General features: G+C 43.6%; 1 protein-coding gene across 3 annotated transcripts in view; it reads right to left on the reverse strand.

Annotated features, from left to right (window-relative positions):
• The window catches only part of TRIM24 (tripartite motif containing 24), a 133,338-nt gene extending 124,384 nt beyond the window's left edge, over nt 1–8,954 (reverse strand). For 2 of the 3 annotated variants that reach the window (XM_044988786.1, XM_044988794.1), the window contains exon 1: nt 8,436–8,954. In XM_044988786.1, coding sequence (XP_044844721.1) covers nt 8,436–8,805 — 370 coding nt within the window. In that variant the 5' untranslated portion in view covers nt 8,806–8,954. The remainder of the gene's footprint in view (nt 1–8,435) is intronic. The other variant, XM_044988779.1, reaches the window with a different exon arrangement.
• Between the last annotated feature and the right edge of the window lie 11,882 nt (nt 8,955–20,836).

The following is a 20,836-nucleotide window of genomic DNA, read 5'->3' on the forward strand; positions in this document are numbered from 1 at the left end:
TACAATAATTTGACTAGTAAGTTTCCAGAGTAAAACTTAACATGAAGAGAAAGCATTTTGAAAATCTGATATACCATGACTGCTTCTAGCTACACCTGTTCCTTGATATAAGGCTGTCCTAGGGAGCCAAAAAAATCTTACCACCTTATAGGTGAAACCATGTTATATTGAACTTGCTTTGATCCACTGGAGCGCGCAGCCGCACCCCCCCAGGAGCACTGCTTTACCACGTTATATCCAAATTCGTGTTATATCGGGTGGTGTTATATCGAGGTAGCGGTGTACTTTCTTAAACATGCTGCACAACACACCTTATTCAATCACACTTACAGTTAGAACAATAAAGCAATTTACATTTTTGCTTAATACAGCCGTTCGCCAGAACCAAGACTCCTAGTCATTGTTGGGAGTGTCATTGGACAGGCCAGGGTAATACTTATGCTAAAGTAGCTGGCTTCTGCCTAGCCTTTGGTTGCTAATATGTCCTTACATGGACTTGCTTAATAATGCTTATAGCTGTTGTATAGGACAAAGGTGATTTTATTTTATTTTTTTTAAACAGAATGTACTGAGCTGAAGGACATTACATAGATAAGAGGAAGTTATCAGTACAATGAACACACAAAATGTACTGCCAAGAAGTCCCTACATTGGTAAGAGGTGAAAGGCCTGGCCAGCATCCATGATTAGTGGTAATAAGAAAAGAAACATGACAGAGAAATAGCATGGGCAGAAAAATGTATGTAAACTGAAGCTTGCACATGGTATTGTATTTGCTATGTAAAACAATGCTTAATGTTGACTGGATGGTCATATAATCTGGAATGGTATAGATGTTAGAATGTAAAGGTAAATTTCTTGTGACCTATCTATGCCCCAGGAGAAGGTAACTGATCAATTTATTTTTCTGTGTAGCTGTCATTCATTGCTTTTATAGTAATTGCAACTGCAAGGCCATGTTTTTGGTTCAAACAAAGGTCTGAATTAATAAACCTGAGTGTCTTGGCCCCAAGCGTGTGGTAAAACTCACCCAACATTAGTACAGTTTCATTCCATATGTGGTATAACCACCACTGCAGCACCAGCATTACATATAACTAGCTTCATAAGCAGTAGTTTTCAACTTCATCCTAGGTGTAGGAATAATGCATTATATGACTCTGGTTCAGTTTGGTCAAGAGTTCTCTCATGTCACAATGGACCTGAACTATAATGCGGTAAATGTTGAAAGGAGATACATTGTATTCTCAATAAGTTAAGCAGGGATTCAACTTCTTTGTGAAGTGGGTGCGATGAGTCATCCCTGAGCCGGCGAGTGTTCTGAGGTAATTACCTGCAAGTCCTCTGATAGGCCCATGCTAACGAACCAGAGCTCAGACAATACATAAGCAAGGGCCTAACCATGGGAGACCCCAAAACAAGGTATATAGGCTCCTTAGGAAACAAGCCACTTCAGCCTGCACAACATTGCTACCTTGTGTGACAGGATCCCTGGGGTACAACCATGCCCCCTTAACTCTCCAGTATGGGCTGTCTCTCACAATACTTTACTAGCAGCAAACCCCTCCAGGTACTGTGATAATTCAGCATAATAGCATGTGGAGCCCCACCAGATAAGATTGCCAGACACTCACGAATCACACCAGCCAACTTCCCCCAGCTTTCCAGCCTTGCACCCCACAGCTGTACCATCTTGCCCTGGTCCGACGCCTAACCAGTGTAAGTTTATTACCTAGTCCGCCCCCCCCCCTCAATGTGGAGAGGACATACACAAGCCTTTGTAAACTGAGCTGAGATTTCCCAAGCACTTCAGCCAAAACACACTGTTTTACGTAAATATATAACAGATTTATTAACTACAAAAAGATACATTTTAAGTTATTATAAGTGGCAGGCATAAAAGGTCAGAGATAGTTACCAAGAAGATCAGTCTAACTCTTAAACCTTATTATATCAAGCAGTTTTCTCACCACACTAGAAGTTACAGTACTTAATACAAAGACTTCTCTCTCTCTATCCTGGGGCCAGTCTCCTCAGTTGAAGTCTTTCTTTTCAGCATTCTTGTTGTTTTAAGCGTAGGAGAAAGGCCATGGCACGATGCCCGTCCCTTATTTTATATCCTCGGTTGATGTGCTTGGAAAATACTAGCCCAGACATGTCCTGGTGGGCTTTGCTGAGTCATAGGGTTGAACAATCCCCCTGGTATGGTCTTGGGCAACTGAGTCCTAGAGTTGAGCAGTCCCCATTGGGTGGTGCTTGTGCATTGTCATTGAATTGTAAACCCCTTGATTACAACTCCCCTGCTGATTAATGGTCATTGAACACCCTCCTACTAGTGGTTTGCCTTCTTTGTCTGTCACTAGCAAACTTATAACATATTTCAATAACCACCATATCTCATGATTTAATACATACTAATGATTTAATACATACTAATGATATACTTTTTTTGACATAACAATGGGTTTCAGCAGATCATGACTCTTCATATGACATCTTACATGTCATGCTTTGTATGAAATATATCATAATTACATGACAGGAGTGAATATGGGGGTTCCAAGGTGCTGTTTTGATGTAAAGAGTGCCACACTTTGCCAGGATTCCCAGCTGCCTGGTAGTTCTGACAGACTGCTCCTCAGACTGTGCCTGTTCCTGCCCCAGCCTGCGCTGGCATCCCAGCTAGCCTTACAGTGGAGAGCAAAAAGCAACCTTAACCAAATCTTTAAACTATAGTTGCAGTCATCACTTCCACAATCATAAAAAAGGGTAAAGACAGAAGTGTTCAATCTACGCTTTCCATTTTATGTACTTCTACCATACGTCCCCTCTTATTCGGGCTGTTCAGAGATTACTTGAATCTTTTCACTCTTTCCCTACATCTTATCTGTCTCCTGACTATGGACCTCTTCTGTATTTAACTTGTCAGTTTGGATTCACGTTTCATTTGGGCTGTGTTTGCTCATGACCTCAAAACTCAAGAGAATACACCAACAAAAGATGATTATATGGCCTAACCCCACTGTCATGGTTACAGGGCTGGCTGCAATCCTATCCCCTTTCTAGTCTCTGAGTGCACCACCTCATGTGTCACCACATGCCTTTACCTCTCCTGGGTGGAACTCTGCAATCCTTCCACCCCTACACCAGGCCCTGGGCTAGAACAACCTATGTATCAACAATGCTTACCCAATAAGTTTGACTGGGTTCCGCCCATGTCAAAATCTAACACTTTTAGTGTTTGTAGTGACCAAACCATCATCTTAAAACCAAAGTGTTTATTTCACAGTAGAAACAAAATTCAAACAGAAAAAAAGAATTTTAAAACAAGTTTACATGCAAGTCTATCTTACTTAAAGGCTCACCATCCTCTTATGGGTTCAAATTTTAATAATACAAGATGTCAAGTAATCATTCGTGAGAAAGAAAACACACTGACCCATAGAGCTCTTTTCACCATATCTGGGTTATCTAATTGATAAGCTAAAGACACATGTAACCAAGTCATTGACAGAAAACATCTGTAAGGAGTAGTTCCTGATAATGAGCTATTGGGAGAGGAGTTTAACTTATCACAGAGAACATCTGCCCCTCAGTAACAAGCAGTCCCTTTCTTGTGGTTCCACCTAGTTTTGTGGGTAGGCTAGGAGGAAGTAAAATATTCAGAGCTAGTAGTTCTAACCTTACCCCTTAACAATCCTTGTTTGCTGAGGGATGGCTTATGTTGAGCTATTCTATTCCCTTCCTGCTTGCCCCTACCCCCACTTTAGTGTCTTCTATTGCAGTGGTTTTCAAACTGTGGGTCGCGACCAAGTACTGGGTCGCAGAATGTAAGGCACTGGGTCGCAGTGGCTCTGGTCAGCACTGTTGACTGGGCTGTTAAAAGTCCCATCAGCAGTGCTACCTGCTGAAAGCAGGCTAATCCCTACCTGTTCTGACACCACACTGTGCCCCGGAAGTGACCAGCTCCTAGACAGGGAAGAGGAGGGCAGGGTTCCCGGCCAGTGGGAGCCGGGGGGGAGGGGGGGGGGGTCCTGCGGGTGAGAGCTATGTGGAGGCGCTTGTGCGCCTCTGCCTAGGAGCCGGACCTGTTGCTGGTCGCTTTTGGGGCATAGCACAGTCCATGGTGCCAGGACAGGCAAGATGCCTGCCTTAGCACCCCCTCTGCACCGCTGACCAGGAGCCGCCTGAGGTAAACCCATGCCACAATCCCCTGCCCCAGCCCTAAGCCCTCCCCCCACCAAACCCAGAGTCCCTTCCTGCACCCTCATTCCCGGCCCCACCCCACAGCTCTCACCCCCAGATCCCAACCCTCTGCCCCAGCCCTGAGCCCCTCCCACACCCCAAACCCCTCATCTCCAGCTCCACTGGGTCGTGGCCATCAACAATTTTCTTCAACTGAGGTGCCAAAAAAGTTTGAAAACCACTGTCCTATTGAACTAAGCAACGAAGAGTCCTGTGGCACCTTACAGACTAACAGACGTATTGGAGCATGCATTGGACGAAGTGGGTATTCACCCACGAAAGCTATGCTCCGAAAGCTTATGCTCCAATATGTCAGTTTATAAGGTGCCACAGGACTCTGTCATTTTTTACAGATCCAGACTAAGACAGCTACCCCTCTGATACTATTGAACTAAGTTTATTCATGGAGTTTTTTCATCCCAATAACACTGGTCTACAATTTTTGAGAAGTCGTCTGCTTCAGAGATAAAATGTGCTATTTATTATGTATTTTGATGTGCTGAATTCAAATATGACAATTAAAACAACTGATTGGCTACTGTTTCTAAAATATGTAAGTTTTTACATTTTATGTCTATGTATATTGTGTAGATAGTAGAGTTTTAATCATAAATTGTAAACCTAGGTCTTTTGATGATAATATTTCACCCGTCCTGTTTATGTAACATTTTAAAATCAGCAAAAGGGTTATATAAATAAAATTTATTATGAAACAAAAGGCAAAAAACTATTATATACATAGTTTAAGTCCTATTCAGTGTCTACTCGGCGCTTCTTGGCTTATCTCTTGTCACTGTCCAGCAATAGTCTGCAAGCATTGATGGGCTCCATTTGCCCTGATAGCGTTTCTCCATTGTTGCAATGTCCTGGTGAAATCGCTCGCCGTGCTCGTCGCTCACTGCTTCGCAGTTCGGTGGAAAAAAAATCTAGATGAGAGTGCAAAAAATGTATCTTTAGTGACATGTTGCAACCAAGTCTTTTGTATGCCTTGAGGAGGTTTTCCACCAACAACCTGTAGTTGTCTGCCTTGTTGTTTCCGAGAAAATTTATTGCCACTAACTGGAAGGCTTTCCATGCCGTCTTCTCCTTGCCACGCAGTGCATGGTTAAATGCATCATCTCGAAGAAGTTCACAAATCTGAGGACCAACAAAGACACCTTCCTTTATCTTAGCTTCACTTAACCTTGGAAATTTTCCACAGAGGTACCTGAAAGCTGCTTGTGTTTTGTCAATGGCCTTGACAGAGTTCTTCATCAGACCCAGCTTGATGTGTAAGGGTGGTAACAAAATCTTCCTTGATTGAACAAGTGGTGGATGCTGAACACTTTTCCTCCCAGGCTCCAATGACTGTCGGAGTGGCCAATCTTTCTTGATGTAGTGGGAATCTCTTGCACAACTATCCCATTCGCAGAGAAAACAGCAGTACTTTGTGTATCCAGTCTGCAGACCAAGCAAGAGAGCAACCTTCAAATCGCCACAAAGCTGCCACTGATGTTGGTCATAGTTTATGCACCTCAAAAGTTGTTTCATGTTGTCATAGGTTTCCTTCATATGGACTGCATGACCAACTGGAATTGATGGCAAAACATTGCCATTATGCAGTAAAACAGCTTTAAGACTCGTCTTCGATGAATCAATGAACAGTCTCCACTCATCTGGATCGTGAACGATGTTGAGGGCTGCCATCACACCATCGATGTTGTTGCAGGCTACAAGATCACCTTCCATGAAGAAGAATGGGACAAGATCCTTTGGACGGTCACGGAACATGGAAACCCTAACATCACCTGCCAGGAGTTTCCACTGCTGTAGTCTGGAGCCCAACAGCTCTGCCTTACTCTTGGGTAGTTCCAAATCCCTGACAAGGTCATTCAGTTCACCTTGTGTTATGAGGTGTGGTTCAGAGGAGGAGGATGGGAGAAAATGTGGGTCCTGTGACATTGATGGTTCAGGACCAGAAGTTTCATCCTCTTCCTCGTCTGACTCAAGTGAGAATGATTCTGGTGCATCAGGAACCGGCAGTCCTTCTCCGCGGGGTACTGGGCGTATAGCTGATGGAATGTTTGGATAATGCACAGTCCACTTTTTCTTCTTTGACACACCTTTCCCAACTGGAGGCACCATGCAGAAGTAACAATTGCTGGTATGATCTGTTGGCTCTCTCCAAATCATTGGTACTGCAAAAGGCATAGATTTCCTTTTCCTGTTCAACCACTGGCCAAGATTTGTTGCACAAGTGTTGCAGCATATGTGTGGGGCCCACCTCTTGTCCTGATCTCCAATTTTGCAGCCAAAATAAAGGTGATAGGCTTTCTTAACCATAGTGGTTATACTGTGCTTTTGTGATGCAAAAGTCACTTCACCACAAACACAGCAGAAGTTATCTGCACTGTTCACACAAGTACGAGGCATCTCTGCTCACTTTGGCTAAACAGAAATGTGTCCCTTTGCAAAATCAAACACTGACAAATAGGAGAGCACGACGCTGTATGATTTCTAGAGCTGATATAGGGCAATTTGTTCAGCAGAGTGATGTAAGCTTCGTTATGATTGCATCATCCATGACTTCTAGGAATAACATGATGCAATTCATATCATGTATGACGCAATACCAGCTTCAGATTGCATCATTCATTGTTTTGCCTAAAAAGCAAGTACTGTCCAAACCAGTCATAGATTTATTCATAGATCCAGTCAAAGATGTATTTTAGTCATTTCTGGTTTAAATTGAGATCCCTTCCCTTTATAACTCACTTATCCTCCGCTATTCTCAAGTCAAGGGTCATATATACTGACCCAATAGCATAACTTGAAAACTAGAGCCAATCAACAATTTTAAGCATCATTTTCGTTCTCAGTGACCCAGAATTAGTAAGTCTGACTACATTTATTTCGGAAGCATTTTGGCTGTAGAGCAGTGTAATAGGTCTACCTACATTATTACAGGGCAGCTCTAATTTTGTTACACCACCTTCCCCCCCACACACAAATAAATATATCAACTTCACTCATTTCCATCCCAAGCTGCTTGTTTGAGCTTTTCTTCAGGATGAATTTATGCATAAGAAAGGAGATCAGGAAATTATTTTTAAACTATTCCCCCATTTTTGATAAATTACTGGGACAGTACTAGATTTCTGCTACTATATATCTATTTCCTAGAAATATACCAGAGATCAAATAGATCTTTACAATCTTAACATTCCCTTACAGACAACTTCATCTTGGTGCAAACAAGGTCACACCTAAAAAAGGATGTAAAAAAAAAATTCATCTAGGGCTGCTTAAAAGCTTGCTCTTAACATGATTAAAATAGTTAAACTTCGGAACACAAACAACTTTCTCACCACCAAATGACAGATCTTTTACGCTGCCATACTTCTTTTCTCCCTACCACAAGCCCTTCTCAGCTATCTTTTGCAGTACGGAGCACATCAAATCTCTTCAACGTGCAAAAGTGATCAGTAAGAAGACGCAAAACCACCAACACATCCACATCACAAACTTCACTGCACTGTTCGGCTTTCTCGCCTTCTGTTTAGGACATGCAACTTGTTACAGACGATTATGGGTGTGGCTCCAAAAGGAAATAATAGAAGCTCCTTCCAAGAACCGGAGCTAGATGGAGAGAGTCAAGTGCCGGAGAACATCGTGCAGAGAACCCAGCAGCGTGAGGGGGGTGGAAGATGTACAGGGTACCAGAGGGTTTTCCCGACTCTCGTTTCTAACGAACACAGGACGCACCGCACAAACAGCGGCAATTATGAGGTCCCCGACAGAAGAGTGGTAGTTAAAAAAAATGATAATCCCAAGCCCCCATTTGCACCTGGAAGTTGCCTGCAGAGCAGACACAGCAGAGGGTCCCCCCCCCGTATGGCGACATGCCCCAGGCACGCACTCACCACCGTGGCCAATTCATCCCTACACAACAGCCACGGTGGGAGCGGCCAGAGACCCACAGGCCTCTCCCCCTGCCCGCCAATGGGCGGCGACCCACGCGCGCACCTGCCCTCCCCTTGCAAAGGGGGCCGCCGCGGCCCCTGACAGAGCGATCGCAGGAGCGGCGCCTCCCGGCGTCCAGCGGCGGCGGGTTCCTCGCTCCCCCCCCCCGGCTCTGTGGCGACGCGGCAGCCCCCTGGGCGAGGAGCCCGGCCCGGGGTGGAGGGGGGTGCGGACGGAGGGGCACTTACCCGGCGTGCAGTGCAGGGGCGAGGTCGGCGAAGGGACGGGCGAGGAGGGGGACGCCGGCGGCTGCAGCTCTTTGGGGGTGCCCGGGCCGGGGGACGGGGACGGGGCGGCGGGGGGCAGCATGAGGTAGCGGTCGGGCTGCGGCAGGCAGCGCAGGCAGAACGAGTGCAGGCAGGGCAGCAGCTTGGGCCGCCGGCTCTGGATGTGCTGCCCGCACACGGCGCAGGTGTCCAACAGGTTCAGCTGGGCCGCCTCCCCGCCGCGCTCCGCAGGGCCCTGCCGGCTCTCGGCCTCGTTCTCCCCGCTCAGCGCCGCGGCCCCGGCTCGATCCGCCGGCCAGGCCCCCGCCGCCCCCGAGACCGCCGCCTCCATTGTCCTTGCGCCGCCCGGCGCCTCCCGCCCCGGAGCGGGGGAACGCGACTCACGCCGGCCGAGCCCCACCCGAGACCCCGGGCCGCGGCGCCCGCGAGCGGCCCCTGCCCCCTCCGCGGTGTTTGTTATCCTCGGAGGTTGCAACTGCACCCGCGCGACACGGCCAACGGCTACCCGGGCCCCGCCCCCTCCTAGGAGATGGGTCTCCGCGTAGCCCCGCCCCGCTCCTCCCTCGGGCTCCTCCCTTTCCCCTTCGCCGCACACTGGAGACCCCGCCCACGCCCGTATAGCTCCACCCCCAACACCGCCCCCTCTGCACACGGATACCCGCCCTCCCCCGGCTCCATTCACACAAGCTGTTTCCTGCCCCCTCCCCTCCCATAGCTCCACCCCCCAACCCTCTGATGGGTGCCCCTGGCCTGGGAGTCCTGCTTCTGCAGTCCTGGCTGGCTTCTGGCTGAATCCTGCCTGGCTTCCTCATCACGCCACACTCCTTCCTAAAGTGAAACTCTGCTCCCTCTCAGGACAATACACCTGGCCTAGGGGGAAGTAGCAGTAGGGGGTTTATCCCTCCCTACCCTTTCTAGGCTTACCACCTTTGAAAAGCAAAAAAACTGGCACCCACCCCCCAGAAGGCCAGCCCGCTCCCCCCCCACCAACCATAAGGCAACTCTACAACACCCGCCCCTTCAACAGTCACTTATAGTATCTACAGAGAGAACACACATAGAAAAGATTGATACTATTGCACATCTCCTCACTCTCACCTGACTCAAACCCTCTCACACACATGCAGGGTGTGCTTACAGTGTTGGTGGTCAGACAGCTGCTGTATTTTCAACCGTTTTGATCTATTATCGCTTAAACTGCAGAAGTGAGAACACTGCAGCATCTTTAACAGGACATAGAAACATTTAACCAGGGCTGTCAAGCAATTAAAAAAATTAATCGTGATTAATTGTGTGATTCAAAAATTAATCGTGATTAATGACGCGATTAATCGTGCTGTTAAACAACAGAATACCATTTATTTTAAATATTTTTGGATGTTTACTATATTTTCAAATATATTAATTTCAATTACAACACAGAATACAAAGTGTACAGTGCTCACTTTATATTTATTTTTATTACAAATATTTGCATTGTACAAAACAAAATAAATAGTATTTTTCAATTCACTGAATACAAGTACTGTAGTGCAATCTCTTTATCATGAAAGTTGAACTTACAAATGTAGAATTATATACAGAAAAAACTGCATTCAAAAATAAAACAATGTAAAATTTAGAGCCTACAAGTCCAATCAGTCCTACTTCTTGGTCAGACAATCACTCAGACAAACAAGATTGGTTACAATTTGCAGGAGATAATGCTGCCCGCTTCTTGTTTACTATGTTACCTGAAAATGAGAACAAGCGTTCACATGGCACTGTTGTAGCTGGCGTTGCAAGGTATTTACATGCCAGATGCGCTAAAGATTCATATGTCCTTTCATGCTTCAACCACCATTCTAGAGGACATGCTTCCTTGCTGATGACGCGTTCTGCTTGATAATGATCCAAAGCAGTGCAGACCAACGCATGTTCATTTTCATCATCTGAGTCAGATGCCACCAGGAGAAGGTTGATATTCTTTTTTGGTGGTTTGGGTTCTGTAGTTGCCGCATAGAGTGTTGCTTTTATAAAGACTTCTAAAAGCATTCTCTGCACCTTGTCCCTCTCAGATTTTTGATGGCACTTCAGATTCTTAAACCTTGGAGCCAGTGCTGTAGCTATTTTTAGAACTCTCACATTGGTACCTTCTTTGCGTTTTGTCAAATCTGCTGTGAAAGTGCTCTTAAAATGAACATGTGCTGGGTCATCATCCGAGACTGCTATAACATGAAATATATGAAGAATGTGGGTAAAACAGAGCAGGAGACATACAATTCTACCCCAAGGAGTACAGTGAGAAATTTAATTGACACATTATATTTTTAACAAGCATCATCAGCATGGAAGTAGGTCCTCTGGAATGGTGGCCGAAGAGGCATACAAATGTTTAGCATATCTGGCATGTAAATATCTTGCAATGCCGGCTACAAAAGTGCCATGTGAACACCTGTTCTCACTTTTAGGTGACATTGTAAATAAGAAGCAGGCAGCAGTATCTCCCATAAATGTAAACAAACATGTTTGTCTTAGTGATTGGCAGAATAAGAAGTAGGACTGAGTGGACTTGTAGGCTCTAAAGTTTTACACTGTTTTGTTTTTGAGTGCAGTTATGTAACCAAAAAAATCTGCATTTCTAAGTTACACTTTCACGATAAAGAGATTGCACTTCAGTACTTGTATGAATTGAAAAATACTAATTCTTTTATCATTTTTACAGTGCATATATTGTAATAAAAATAATAATATAAAGTGAGCACTGATCACTTTGTATTCTATGTTGTAATTCACAACAATATTGAAAATGTAGAAAAACATCCAAAAATATTTAATAAATTCAATTGGTATTCTATTGTTATAAGTGCGATAAATCGCGATTAATTTTTTTGACCACCATTAATTTTTTTTTAGTTAATCGCAGGAGTTAACTGTGATTAACTGACAGCCGTACTTTGAACATTAGCTATCCCAGTGTATTATGGTAATAATGCAAATCTTTAAACCCCCGTAAAAAAAACCCAGCAGCTTTTTTTTTTTCTCACAATTGACAAATCCCTACAAAAATCATCCAGGCCGGTCAAATACAGGCTAGGTAGTAACCCTAATGCCCTACTTTCCTCCCACTTTTTTCAACTAGCTGTTTCCTCCATCTGTCCTAGGGACACTTGCTGGCTCTCCCTTCCCTAGCCTTTGGCCAGAATAAGTGAGATGCAGAGATTTGGGCATAGGGTGACCAGACAGCAAGTGTGAAAAATTAGGGCGGGGTGGTGCATAATAGGTGCCTCTATAAAACAAAGCCCTGAATATCAGGACAATCCTTATAAAATCAGGACATGTGGTCACCCTACTTTGGCATTGTGCTGTGTAGCAACCTGTCAACTCATCAGGGATGAGGACTGTTCACAGATACAGGGGATCAAACCCCAAACAGTTTAGAAGGATCCCACCTAACTCCAGCACCTAGCCACAGTGACTCTCTCTCTCTCTCTCTCTCTTTATTCATTACTTTTTTTAAACATTGAGTTTTGTAGAGCTTGTCATGCCAATAAAAAATCTTAAGGCTCTTCTTCGTGACTTTTACCCTAAGGCTCAAACTAGGTTAAACCACAAAGGTTTTACACTCTGGAACAAGCATGTGGGGCGTGTCCAGACTAGCCTTTACAGATGTGCCAACTATTTGAAGTTAATTAGAAATCAATTAACTCAAAGTGGAAGGAAAAAAACTTCCTCTGTAATGCTGCCATACTATTACTGAACTGAGCGCTAACCTAATTATCTCTCTCCTCCCCACCCACAAAAGACACTGCCTCCGCATAGGGACATAATTAATCAGCCGAATGGGCACACGAAGAGTATTAGTGTAAAAAGCTTTTAATGATCTAAGACTATTTTTTTTTTACCACACAGAACAATGCTTAGTAGAGCACGCTCATCTTCACGATCCAGCCTCAGCAATTACAGTAATAAGCTCATGAGCCCACCAAGTTGTTTCAGGACAGAAGCAATTTTGGATTTAAAAAGAGGGACAGTTAAGAGATAAAGCTCACTCTCCTCCTGGGAATAACACCACATGAACAAGTTACTCTTTCTTAACTCTTCTGTCTTATTTATGTTAATAAGAACAATGCCAGCCAGCCAGCCTGCCCGCCCATCTATCTGTCTTCGGCATGTCTTTTCTCCAGTCCTGCTGCATCTCCCTCCCTTGCTTAGAGCAATCAACAGAAGGGTGGGGTCTTCAGTTTCAGTCATTAATATTAATATACACTAGCTTTCACTAATGCTCTCCTCTCTCCTCCTCCCCCTTTTCTTCCCATTTAAGGTGGAATTGTTGTGGGATATCCAGAACAAGGCAAAAAGCCATTTGAGGGGGAACTGGAATAGCCATTGCAAGATAAGTATGCAATTGCAATAGAGTGAGACAAAAAGCCATTCAAGGTGGAAATGCAGTAGCTGAGTACTGAAAAAAAAACCTAATTAATGCAGTTCGGTTTTTTTCTGTTTGTAAAAAAAACCCCAGCAGTTTCTTTTTCAATACACCTTTCATTTACATGGTAGAGAAGGAATAGGAAACACCAGGTCTATTATGACATCCACAAATATATACATTTTTAAACTAGCCTTCACTGAAATTCATATAAAAAATGTTACCTCAAAAGCATGCCAATATATGAAACAGGAAAATATTCTACAATACAATAAAAATAGAAAATTCACTCTATTGCAAATTGATTTCAGAGGCAATTGCTGTATTTCAAGAAATAAAAAAAATGATATTTAGGTCTGCAGACTGGAGCAGTCACAGTAGTAAGCAGTTCAGATAATTTACTGTGTACACTAAAAATTGCCCTTTTTACAGGTCTGGATACTGAAAGTACAAAGGTTACTACTCTCTTGTCAAGTATTTTTCTTCTTTTTATTATTAAATGTTTTAACTGGTCTCCTAGAGAAACAAAGTGGGTAAATATCATTTACTGGACCAATTTCTGTTGGTGAAAGAGGCATGCTTTCAAGGTTATGTAGAGCTCTTCTTCAGGTCTTCTGCCCTGTTGCTTGATGCAATTTTAAAATGTTTGTTTCCTCATTGGTCACAAAGAAATATCAGGGCTGGATTAAGGCAATCCCATGCCCTATGCACACCACAACACAGTCCCTCCATATCTCCATGTATGACCCCACCCCTATCAGTGGCAGGGCCCTCTCTCACAAAAGTTGGCTGCTGGATGAGGATTCTCCCACCACTCCTTTTTGGAAAAACTGGGATCCCTAATCCTCGAACAGGCAAAAATAGCAGCAAGCCCTCCCTCTTCCTTGTGGGCACAGTGGTAGGCATGGTGGTAGGACCCCTCCAAGAAAGGCAGAGGGAGTAATATGAATTCTTTTTACTCTCCCAGGCATTGCATCAAAGGTCCTCCTTCCTCTCAGAAACAGCAGAGAAAGCAGCGGGGGCATCTAGTGCTAGAGATTGTCAGCAGGGGTCATAAGAACATAAGAACAGCCATACTGGGTCAGACCAAAGGTCGATCTAGCCCAGTATCCTGTATACCAACAGTGGCCAATGCCAGGTGCCCCAGAGGGAGTGAACTTAACAGGTAATGATCAAGTGATCTCTCTCCTGCCATCCATCTCCACCCTCTGACAAACAGAGTCTAGTGACACCATTCCTTACCCCGTCCTGTCTAAGAGCCATTAATGGACTTAACCTCCATGAATTTATCCAGTTCTCTTTTAAACTCTGTTATAGTCCTAGCCTTCACAACCTCCTCAGGCAAGGAGTTCCACAAGTTGACTGCGCGCTGTGTGAAGAACTTCCTTTTATTTGTCCCCTCATTACTTTCCCGGTAATCATGGTGTATCAGTTTGGCTGTATGGGTGGGCTAGTCAGGCCCCCTGCACTGTTCTCCTTCTGCCTCCCAGTGTTCTCTGATGGGGTGGTGTTGACAAGGGCCCCAGAGCAGTGGCCCCAATGAAATGTAAAGTTTTCTCCCAGTTAGAGATATTGTTTTAAAGTGTCTGCTGACTCAGGCAGACATATCTGTATTTCTCAATTATAGAGACAAGGTGAGTCTGGTAATATCTTTTATTGGACCAACTTCCATTGGTGAGAGACAAGGTTTTGAGCCACACAGAGCTCTTCTTCGGGTAACTGACATGGCTTCAGCTACACTGCATGCCTCACTCAATTATACCATAATTTCATATTCTCCATAACCACAAAGACAAGAAACTTACTTATACAGTATTGTAATGGAAGCTGAGATTTTGATGTAATCTCATCGCTAGAGGAGCTGGGACTCTGGACAAGGATTTAGAGAACCTGGGCCTTAATTTTGCATATTGAGCATAAACCAGAATAGGAAACGTTTTTCCAAATCTCACTTTTAGATCAAACTCAGGGTTTGGCTACACTTGCAGCTGTACAGCGCTGGGAGTTAAAGCTGTCTTCATACAGCTGTGTAGGGAAAGCGCTGCAATGTGGCCACACTGACAGCTACCAGCGCTGCAGTGTGGCCACATTTGCAGCAGTGTTGGGAGTGATGCATTATGGGCAGCTATCCCAGCGTTCAAGTGGCTGCAACATGCTTTTCAAAAGAGGGGGGTGGGGTGGAGTGTGACAGGGAGCGTGGGGGAGAGAGAGAGAGAGTGGATTTTTGGAGCCGACACTGTGTCAGCAGCTGCCTTGCAAATTCCGACCACTTCCCCCACCCCTCTCTCATTCACTCTTAAATGCAAATAGCCTTCAGACCAGATAAGCAGCTGCTCCGATGGACTCCCTCCCCCCACCCCGCGCCCTGCTGTTTCTCTCCTCAAGCAAACACCAGCTGTGGACATTCCCTGCCTGCCTCTGCTCGAGCAAACAATTGCTGAGTTTGTTTTTTAGATAAGCAGCTCCGGGAGCCCTGAGTTCACAACAAAACAAAGAGAGGCATCATAACAAAACAAAGAGTTCTTTAGTTAAAAGCATTATGGGAAAATTCCGGAGGTCAGTTACAGCGTAGTAAGATTAATCACTGTTTACACTGGCACTCCAGCGCTGCAGCACCAGCGCTGTTCTCTTTATTCCTCTCATCCATGTGGAGTACAACCAGCGCTGTAGCCAGGGAGATACAGCGCTGTATGTGCCTTGCCAGTGTGGACGGGGAGTAAGTTGCAGCGCTGTAAAGCCACTACCAGCGCTTCAACTCTCCAGTGTAGCCAAGGCTACTTCTCAAGCCCTGAATACACTTGTATCCATTAGAAATTGAAAAGGGAATAACATGCTGTTACCCCTTTTGATCCAAGTGGCTAGTCAAGTTCAGGGTCCTGCAGGTTGTTTCCACTAAAGAAAGAAACTGATGATAGAGCCAGCCAGGTAATTTCTTTGATGCAATCTTATTTATTTACAATATTGTACATACAGTCCAGTTTCCCAGAACACAGTAATCAAACAGCAGGAGACAGTTCCTCTGTTTGCTGTTTCAAACCTTCCTTTCCAGCCAGCACTCTCTGCCCAAAGAGCGTCCTCTTGTAGCCTTCTCCCAGGGCCACATTACCTGTGCTTCTGTTACCATCTGCTTGGCTTTCTGGTCAAGATTATGTCTCTCTCTCACACAGATAAAAACAGTGTTTCCAGTCAAAGCCCTTGCCCATGTATTTGAAATCCCTTAGCCACATAGTTCTGCTGCTATTTAAGCTTTGCTATGCATCTGTGTTTTGGGTGTTACTGCTATTGTTTCAGCCACTTCTTCACAATTGTTCTGAATGAAAGATGGTGGTTACATCCAATCCATAATAACAAAGTTTAACCCAACCTATAACAATACAGTACTTCCAAAACACACTTCTTGAAATGTAGCACAGAGGCATTAGGTCCTTTTTTTGGAGGGAACTGCCAATGCCTCCCTTAGGTCTTGTCTACCTGGAAAGTTTTAACAGTTATACTGAGATAATATAACATTATAGTAAAACCACTATAGTTCATTGATATAAACCTCCAGGTGGACTCTTGGAATAAGTGGGATTATTTTTGTTTGTTTATCTTAAACCCCTCCCAAAGTGACAAACTAAATTGAAAAAAGGCACTCATATCAAAAATAGTGTGTGAATATGGGGAGTTATACTGGTACAACTGTAGCACTTTAAATGCACACCCAACCTTATGGTGGTATAACTTTCCCATGTAGACAAGACTTTAGAGAAGGTGAGGGCCAGTTCCTCCTAAAATGGTGATAATTAGATCTTTGCTTAAGAAATAATCTTTTTACTTTGGGAATCCTGTTAATTATCACCCAATCTCTAATCTCCCTTCTTTGGAAAAATGTGTGGAGAAAGTGGTAGCAAAACAACCCTGACAATGACAATATCTGAAGTCCATAGAGTTCCTTGTCCCTGATCAATCCAGTTTTAGACCTGCCTATGGCATCAATACTGTACTGATTTTGTTGATCAATCATCTCGTTCTGGTGATGGATGAGGATTGAGTGAGCATGCTGATTTTTTTTTCTCCTTTTTTAAGATCTGTTTGATGGCTTTGTTGCCAGATTGCTGGGGGTCACAGAGAGTCATTGACATAATTGCAAACCCAGTGCAAGAAAGAATGGGTACAAAACAAAATTGATTACCCATACCACCTTTCTCAGTGTTCTTTGAATTTTGATTGCTTAAATAAAGAAAAAAAGACTCCAGAGTTTAATTTAATTTCATTGAGTTTTATTAACTATCCTTAACAGCAACTAGTCATCTAGTCTATAAGAAGGCAAAAATTATACTGGACTATAATTTTACTAACATAAACTAGAAAATTGGTTGACGCAATAACTATCCAGGTTTTCAGAATCAAATAAACACAATCACAATAGAAAATGACACTTACTTAACCACTATCCTGGGAAGCAGCAAAGAGTCCTGTGGCACCTTATAGACTAACAGAAGTTTTGGACATGAGCTTTCGTGGGTGAATACCCACTTCGTCGGATGCATGTATTCACCCACGAAAGCGCATGCTCCAAAACTTCTGTTAGTCTATAAGGTGCCACAGGACTCTTTGCTGCTTTTATAGATCCAGACTAACACGGCTACCCCTATACTATCCTGGGAAGGTGACTTTCTTTAGTTTTTTTACTAGGTCGCTCAGAATAGGTCCTCATTTATGTCAATTGGTTATCAATTCCATGGTTGCTATCAGAGAAAAACAATTAAAAACTAAAGCATACAACAATTTGGTCAATTACTTACATGCCCATTCATTAAGGTCTCCTTCCCAATGAATCTATAGTAGTCAACCCTTAATCTACTTCATTATGAATTATATTATCTAGATTATCTGATTAACTCTCCTAACTACCTAACATGAACTGTTACATTTATAACAAGTTGTACAGACTGAGAAGATTTCAAGAGTCTTGCACACTTGGTCTCCTTTTATGTCTAGAATTTGAAAGACAGTATGAAACCATTAACTATGGAAGATACATAGTGTTTCACAATGTTAGCTAACCATGGTAACTGGTTCATATTCAAAGCTATTTTACAGCAATCTGTTACCAAAAAAAGACACATACTGTAGCTCTGTGACAATCTTTAAAGAAGTTTCACAAGTATATACACTTCCTTACTAATTAGCTACCCAATTTCCAGATGTAGTCAACTGACTGATTTATCATCCAGGAGAAAGTCTCTGTGTTACTTATGATCAGATCTGTGTTCAGCATCAACTTTCAGCTCAGCTACCATTCACAGAAGGAATTGACACTGCAACACATTTGGAGTGAAGGATGGACATGACTACAGTCTTTTCCTGGTATGCTAGCAGACAACCCAAATTGCTGGAAAATAGAAAGAGACAGTTAAAGGTGCCTATATAAGATAGATGCTGGATATCACCAGGAAGACTCCCAGGTGGGTGGCCCAGGACCTCAGTCTTCTCCTTTCCAGGTGTCTTCTGCTTTCAGGAAACAACGTGCTGAAGCAGCTGGGCCCTTTTATCCCATTTCTATAGGGTGGTCCAACATGGTTCCTCTTCTTAGAGATGCTGGTGTGGACTAATCAGATGATGACTCATACTCCTTCCAAAGATTTGAAACGTCCAATCAAAATGAGAATTATTCTCTCTTACCATCCAATCAGGGAACGAAGCATGCAGGGCCGGCTCCAGGCACCAGCCCAGCAAGCAGCTGCTTGGGGCGGCCAAGGGGAAAGGACACCACATCTGGGTCTTTGGCCGCAATTCAGCGGCGGGTCCCTCACTCCTTCTCAGAGTGAAGGACCAGCTGCCGAATTGCTGACAAAGACTGAAGTGGCAGCGGTAGAGCTGCAGATCGCGATTGCGGCTTTTCTTTTTTTTTTTTTTTCCTGCTTGGGGTGGCAAAAACCCTGGAGCTGGCCCTGGAGGCATCACACTTGAGTTCTTCCAAGTGAGGCTGGAATTGTCCAGTCTTATTGTATCGGCTTGTATAAGACAAGATAGGCCATAGCTATTGGTACAATCATCTTGGGACACACGGTGAACCCTGGCTGGTTTGCTCTGGTCAGGAACTTACCTCTCTAAATCACTTTATGACCCTCTGTGGTGCATCCCTTGGCCAACTTTGCATGCCATGCTTGCTCAAGTTGCAGTTTCTCCACTGCAACTCTGCTAGTACCTGACATGTCCAGATTAAAGTTAATAAGTTTATACAAAGTCCTGACACATTCTTTTATGCTTTTTAAGCTTGTTTTAACAGTTCATTATAGAAAGTCACTTTCAGAACTGTTGTTCTCCAGCTGGCCAAAACAGCAGTATAAATCTTCCATTTCAGTTCTCCTTGTTTTAACAACAATAGTCGGACCTTGGAATGTACGGCTGAGCTGGGTCTGTTCATTATTGATCAAACAGCTAAAGTTCTGATTATTCCACTCTGTAATGAAGTGTCCTTATAAGACACTATTTGGTTTCAGTCCCTTTTACTTACTGCCTCTTTCAGCTCAAGTGTATTTTACTCACTCAATAGCATAAGCATATTTGATTGCAAATGTTAGCCTTACTTCTTTATTTTATCACTAAACTAAAAGAAATCAATATGAACGCGTGCCCCTTCTTCACCTAACAGGATTGCCCAGGAGATAAACGCTGTCTTTAAAGTTTACAGAATTTTGCCCAAAGCCGTATTACTTATTAGTCAACTTCCCTTTACATATATAAATTTATTTAATCACAATAGTGTATTCAATCTGGTTCCCTATTTTTCCCCCCACTGTGGGAACTTAATATAGCATCTTAATATTTGATTGTGAATACTTGATTCATTTAATTCATTAATTCACAGATAAGGACAAAGGGAAATCTTTTCAGCTGGACCAGAGGTACACTCTTGTGAAAAGCTGCAGAAATTCTGAGTTTCCTCAGATTGTTTGGATGGTTTGAAGAATCTTACTATTAGACTTTGATTTTTTTTATTCTCTCAGACCTCTGTCCTATCATTTCTAAAAAAGACCGATGTCTGGGCAATTCTTAAATAGTAATAACTCATAATTTTGGGACTTAGTCATTATACCTGTTTGGGGCAAATGGAATTACTTCTGAGTTGCTCCATTCTTTGTTCTCTCAAAGGACCCAGAAGGTAGCCCTGGGAGATTGTTCATCTGCCCCAAGGCCATTTTCATGTGGAATACCACAGGGTTCTATTCGGTCATCTCATCAGTTTGTCAACACGTTTGTGATATTGTTAAAATATGGGAGAGCTCAGCTTCGCCTCCTCTGGTAAAGAAGAGGAAGAGTTTGCCCCTCCTCTCATTAACTTGACATAGCAGTGCACCTCTCCTCTTTGTCTGGCATGATGAGAGCTCCTCTTCCTGTTTCAATCTACTGTAACCACGGCTGTTTGGGGAGTTGGTGAGGCAGTATGGCATGCGCTATCTTCAATAGCCAAATGACAGCTAATTCAATGTCTTTTTTTCATCAGAGTCAGAGAGTACCATTTAATGGTTTCTCCAATATCTAGCTGTGACTGGGGCAAGTTGATAGTGGTAGCTGAAGATGAGAGCAAGCTGATATTCAGCACAGATAATGTGGAGGTTATGCTTACTGGCTGCAGAAAAGAAGAAGAAGAAATAGTGAGATCAGCTCCGTCAGTTCAGGGGCTTGCCTGCCATTTTTTACTCATGTTCACAAATGATAAGTTTTGTTCAATCCTCGGCTGCTTCTAGGTATCCAGATAACAGCACCTTCCAAGAGTGGCATTTTTCCATCTGCAGTTGGCCTGGTATTTTGGATGCAGACTTGTCACAGTAATCCATGTAATCAGTTGTTGGCTGCATGTGTGTTTTCTCTGTGTGCTGTCTAGGGTGACCAGATGTCCCAATTTTATAGGAACAGTCCTGATTTTGGGGCCTTTTTCTTATATAGGTACCTATTACCCCCCAGC

Source organism: Mauremys mutica, chromosome 1 (genome assembly GCF_020497125.1).
Source record: "Mauremys mutica isolate MM-2020 ecotype Southern chromosome 1, ASM2049712v1, whole genome shotgun sequence".
Classification (NCBI taxonomy): domain Eukaryota; kingdom Metazoa; phylum Chordata; order Testudines; family Geoemydidae; genus Mauremys; species Mauremys mutica.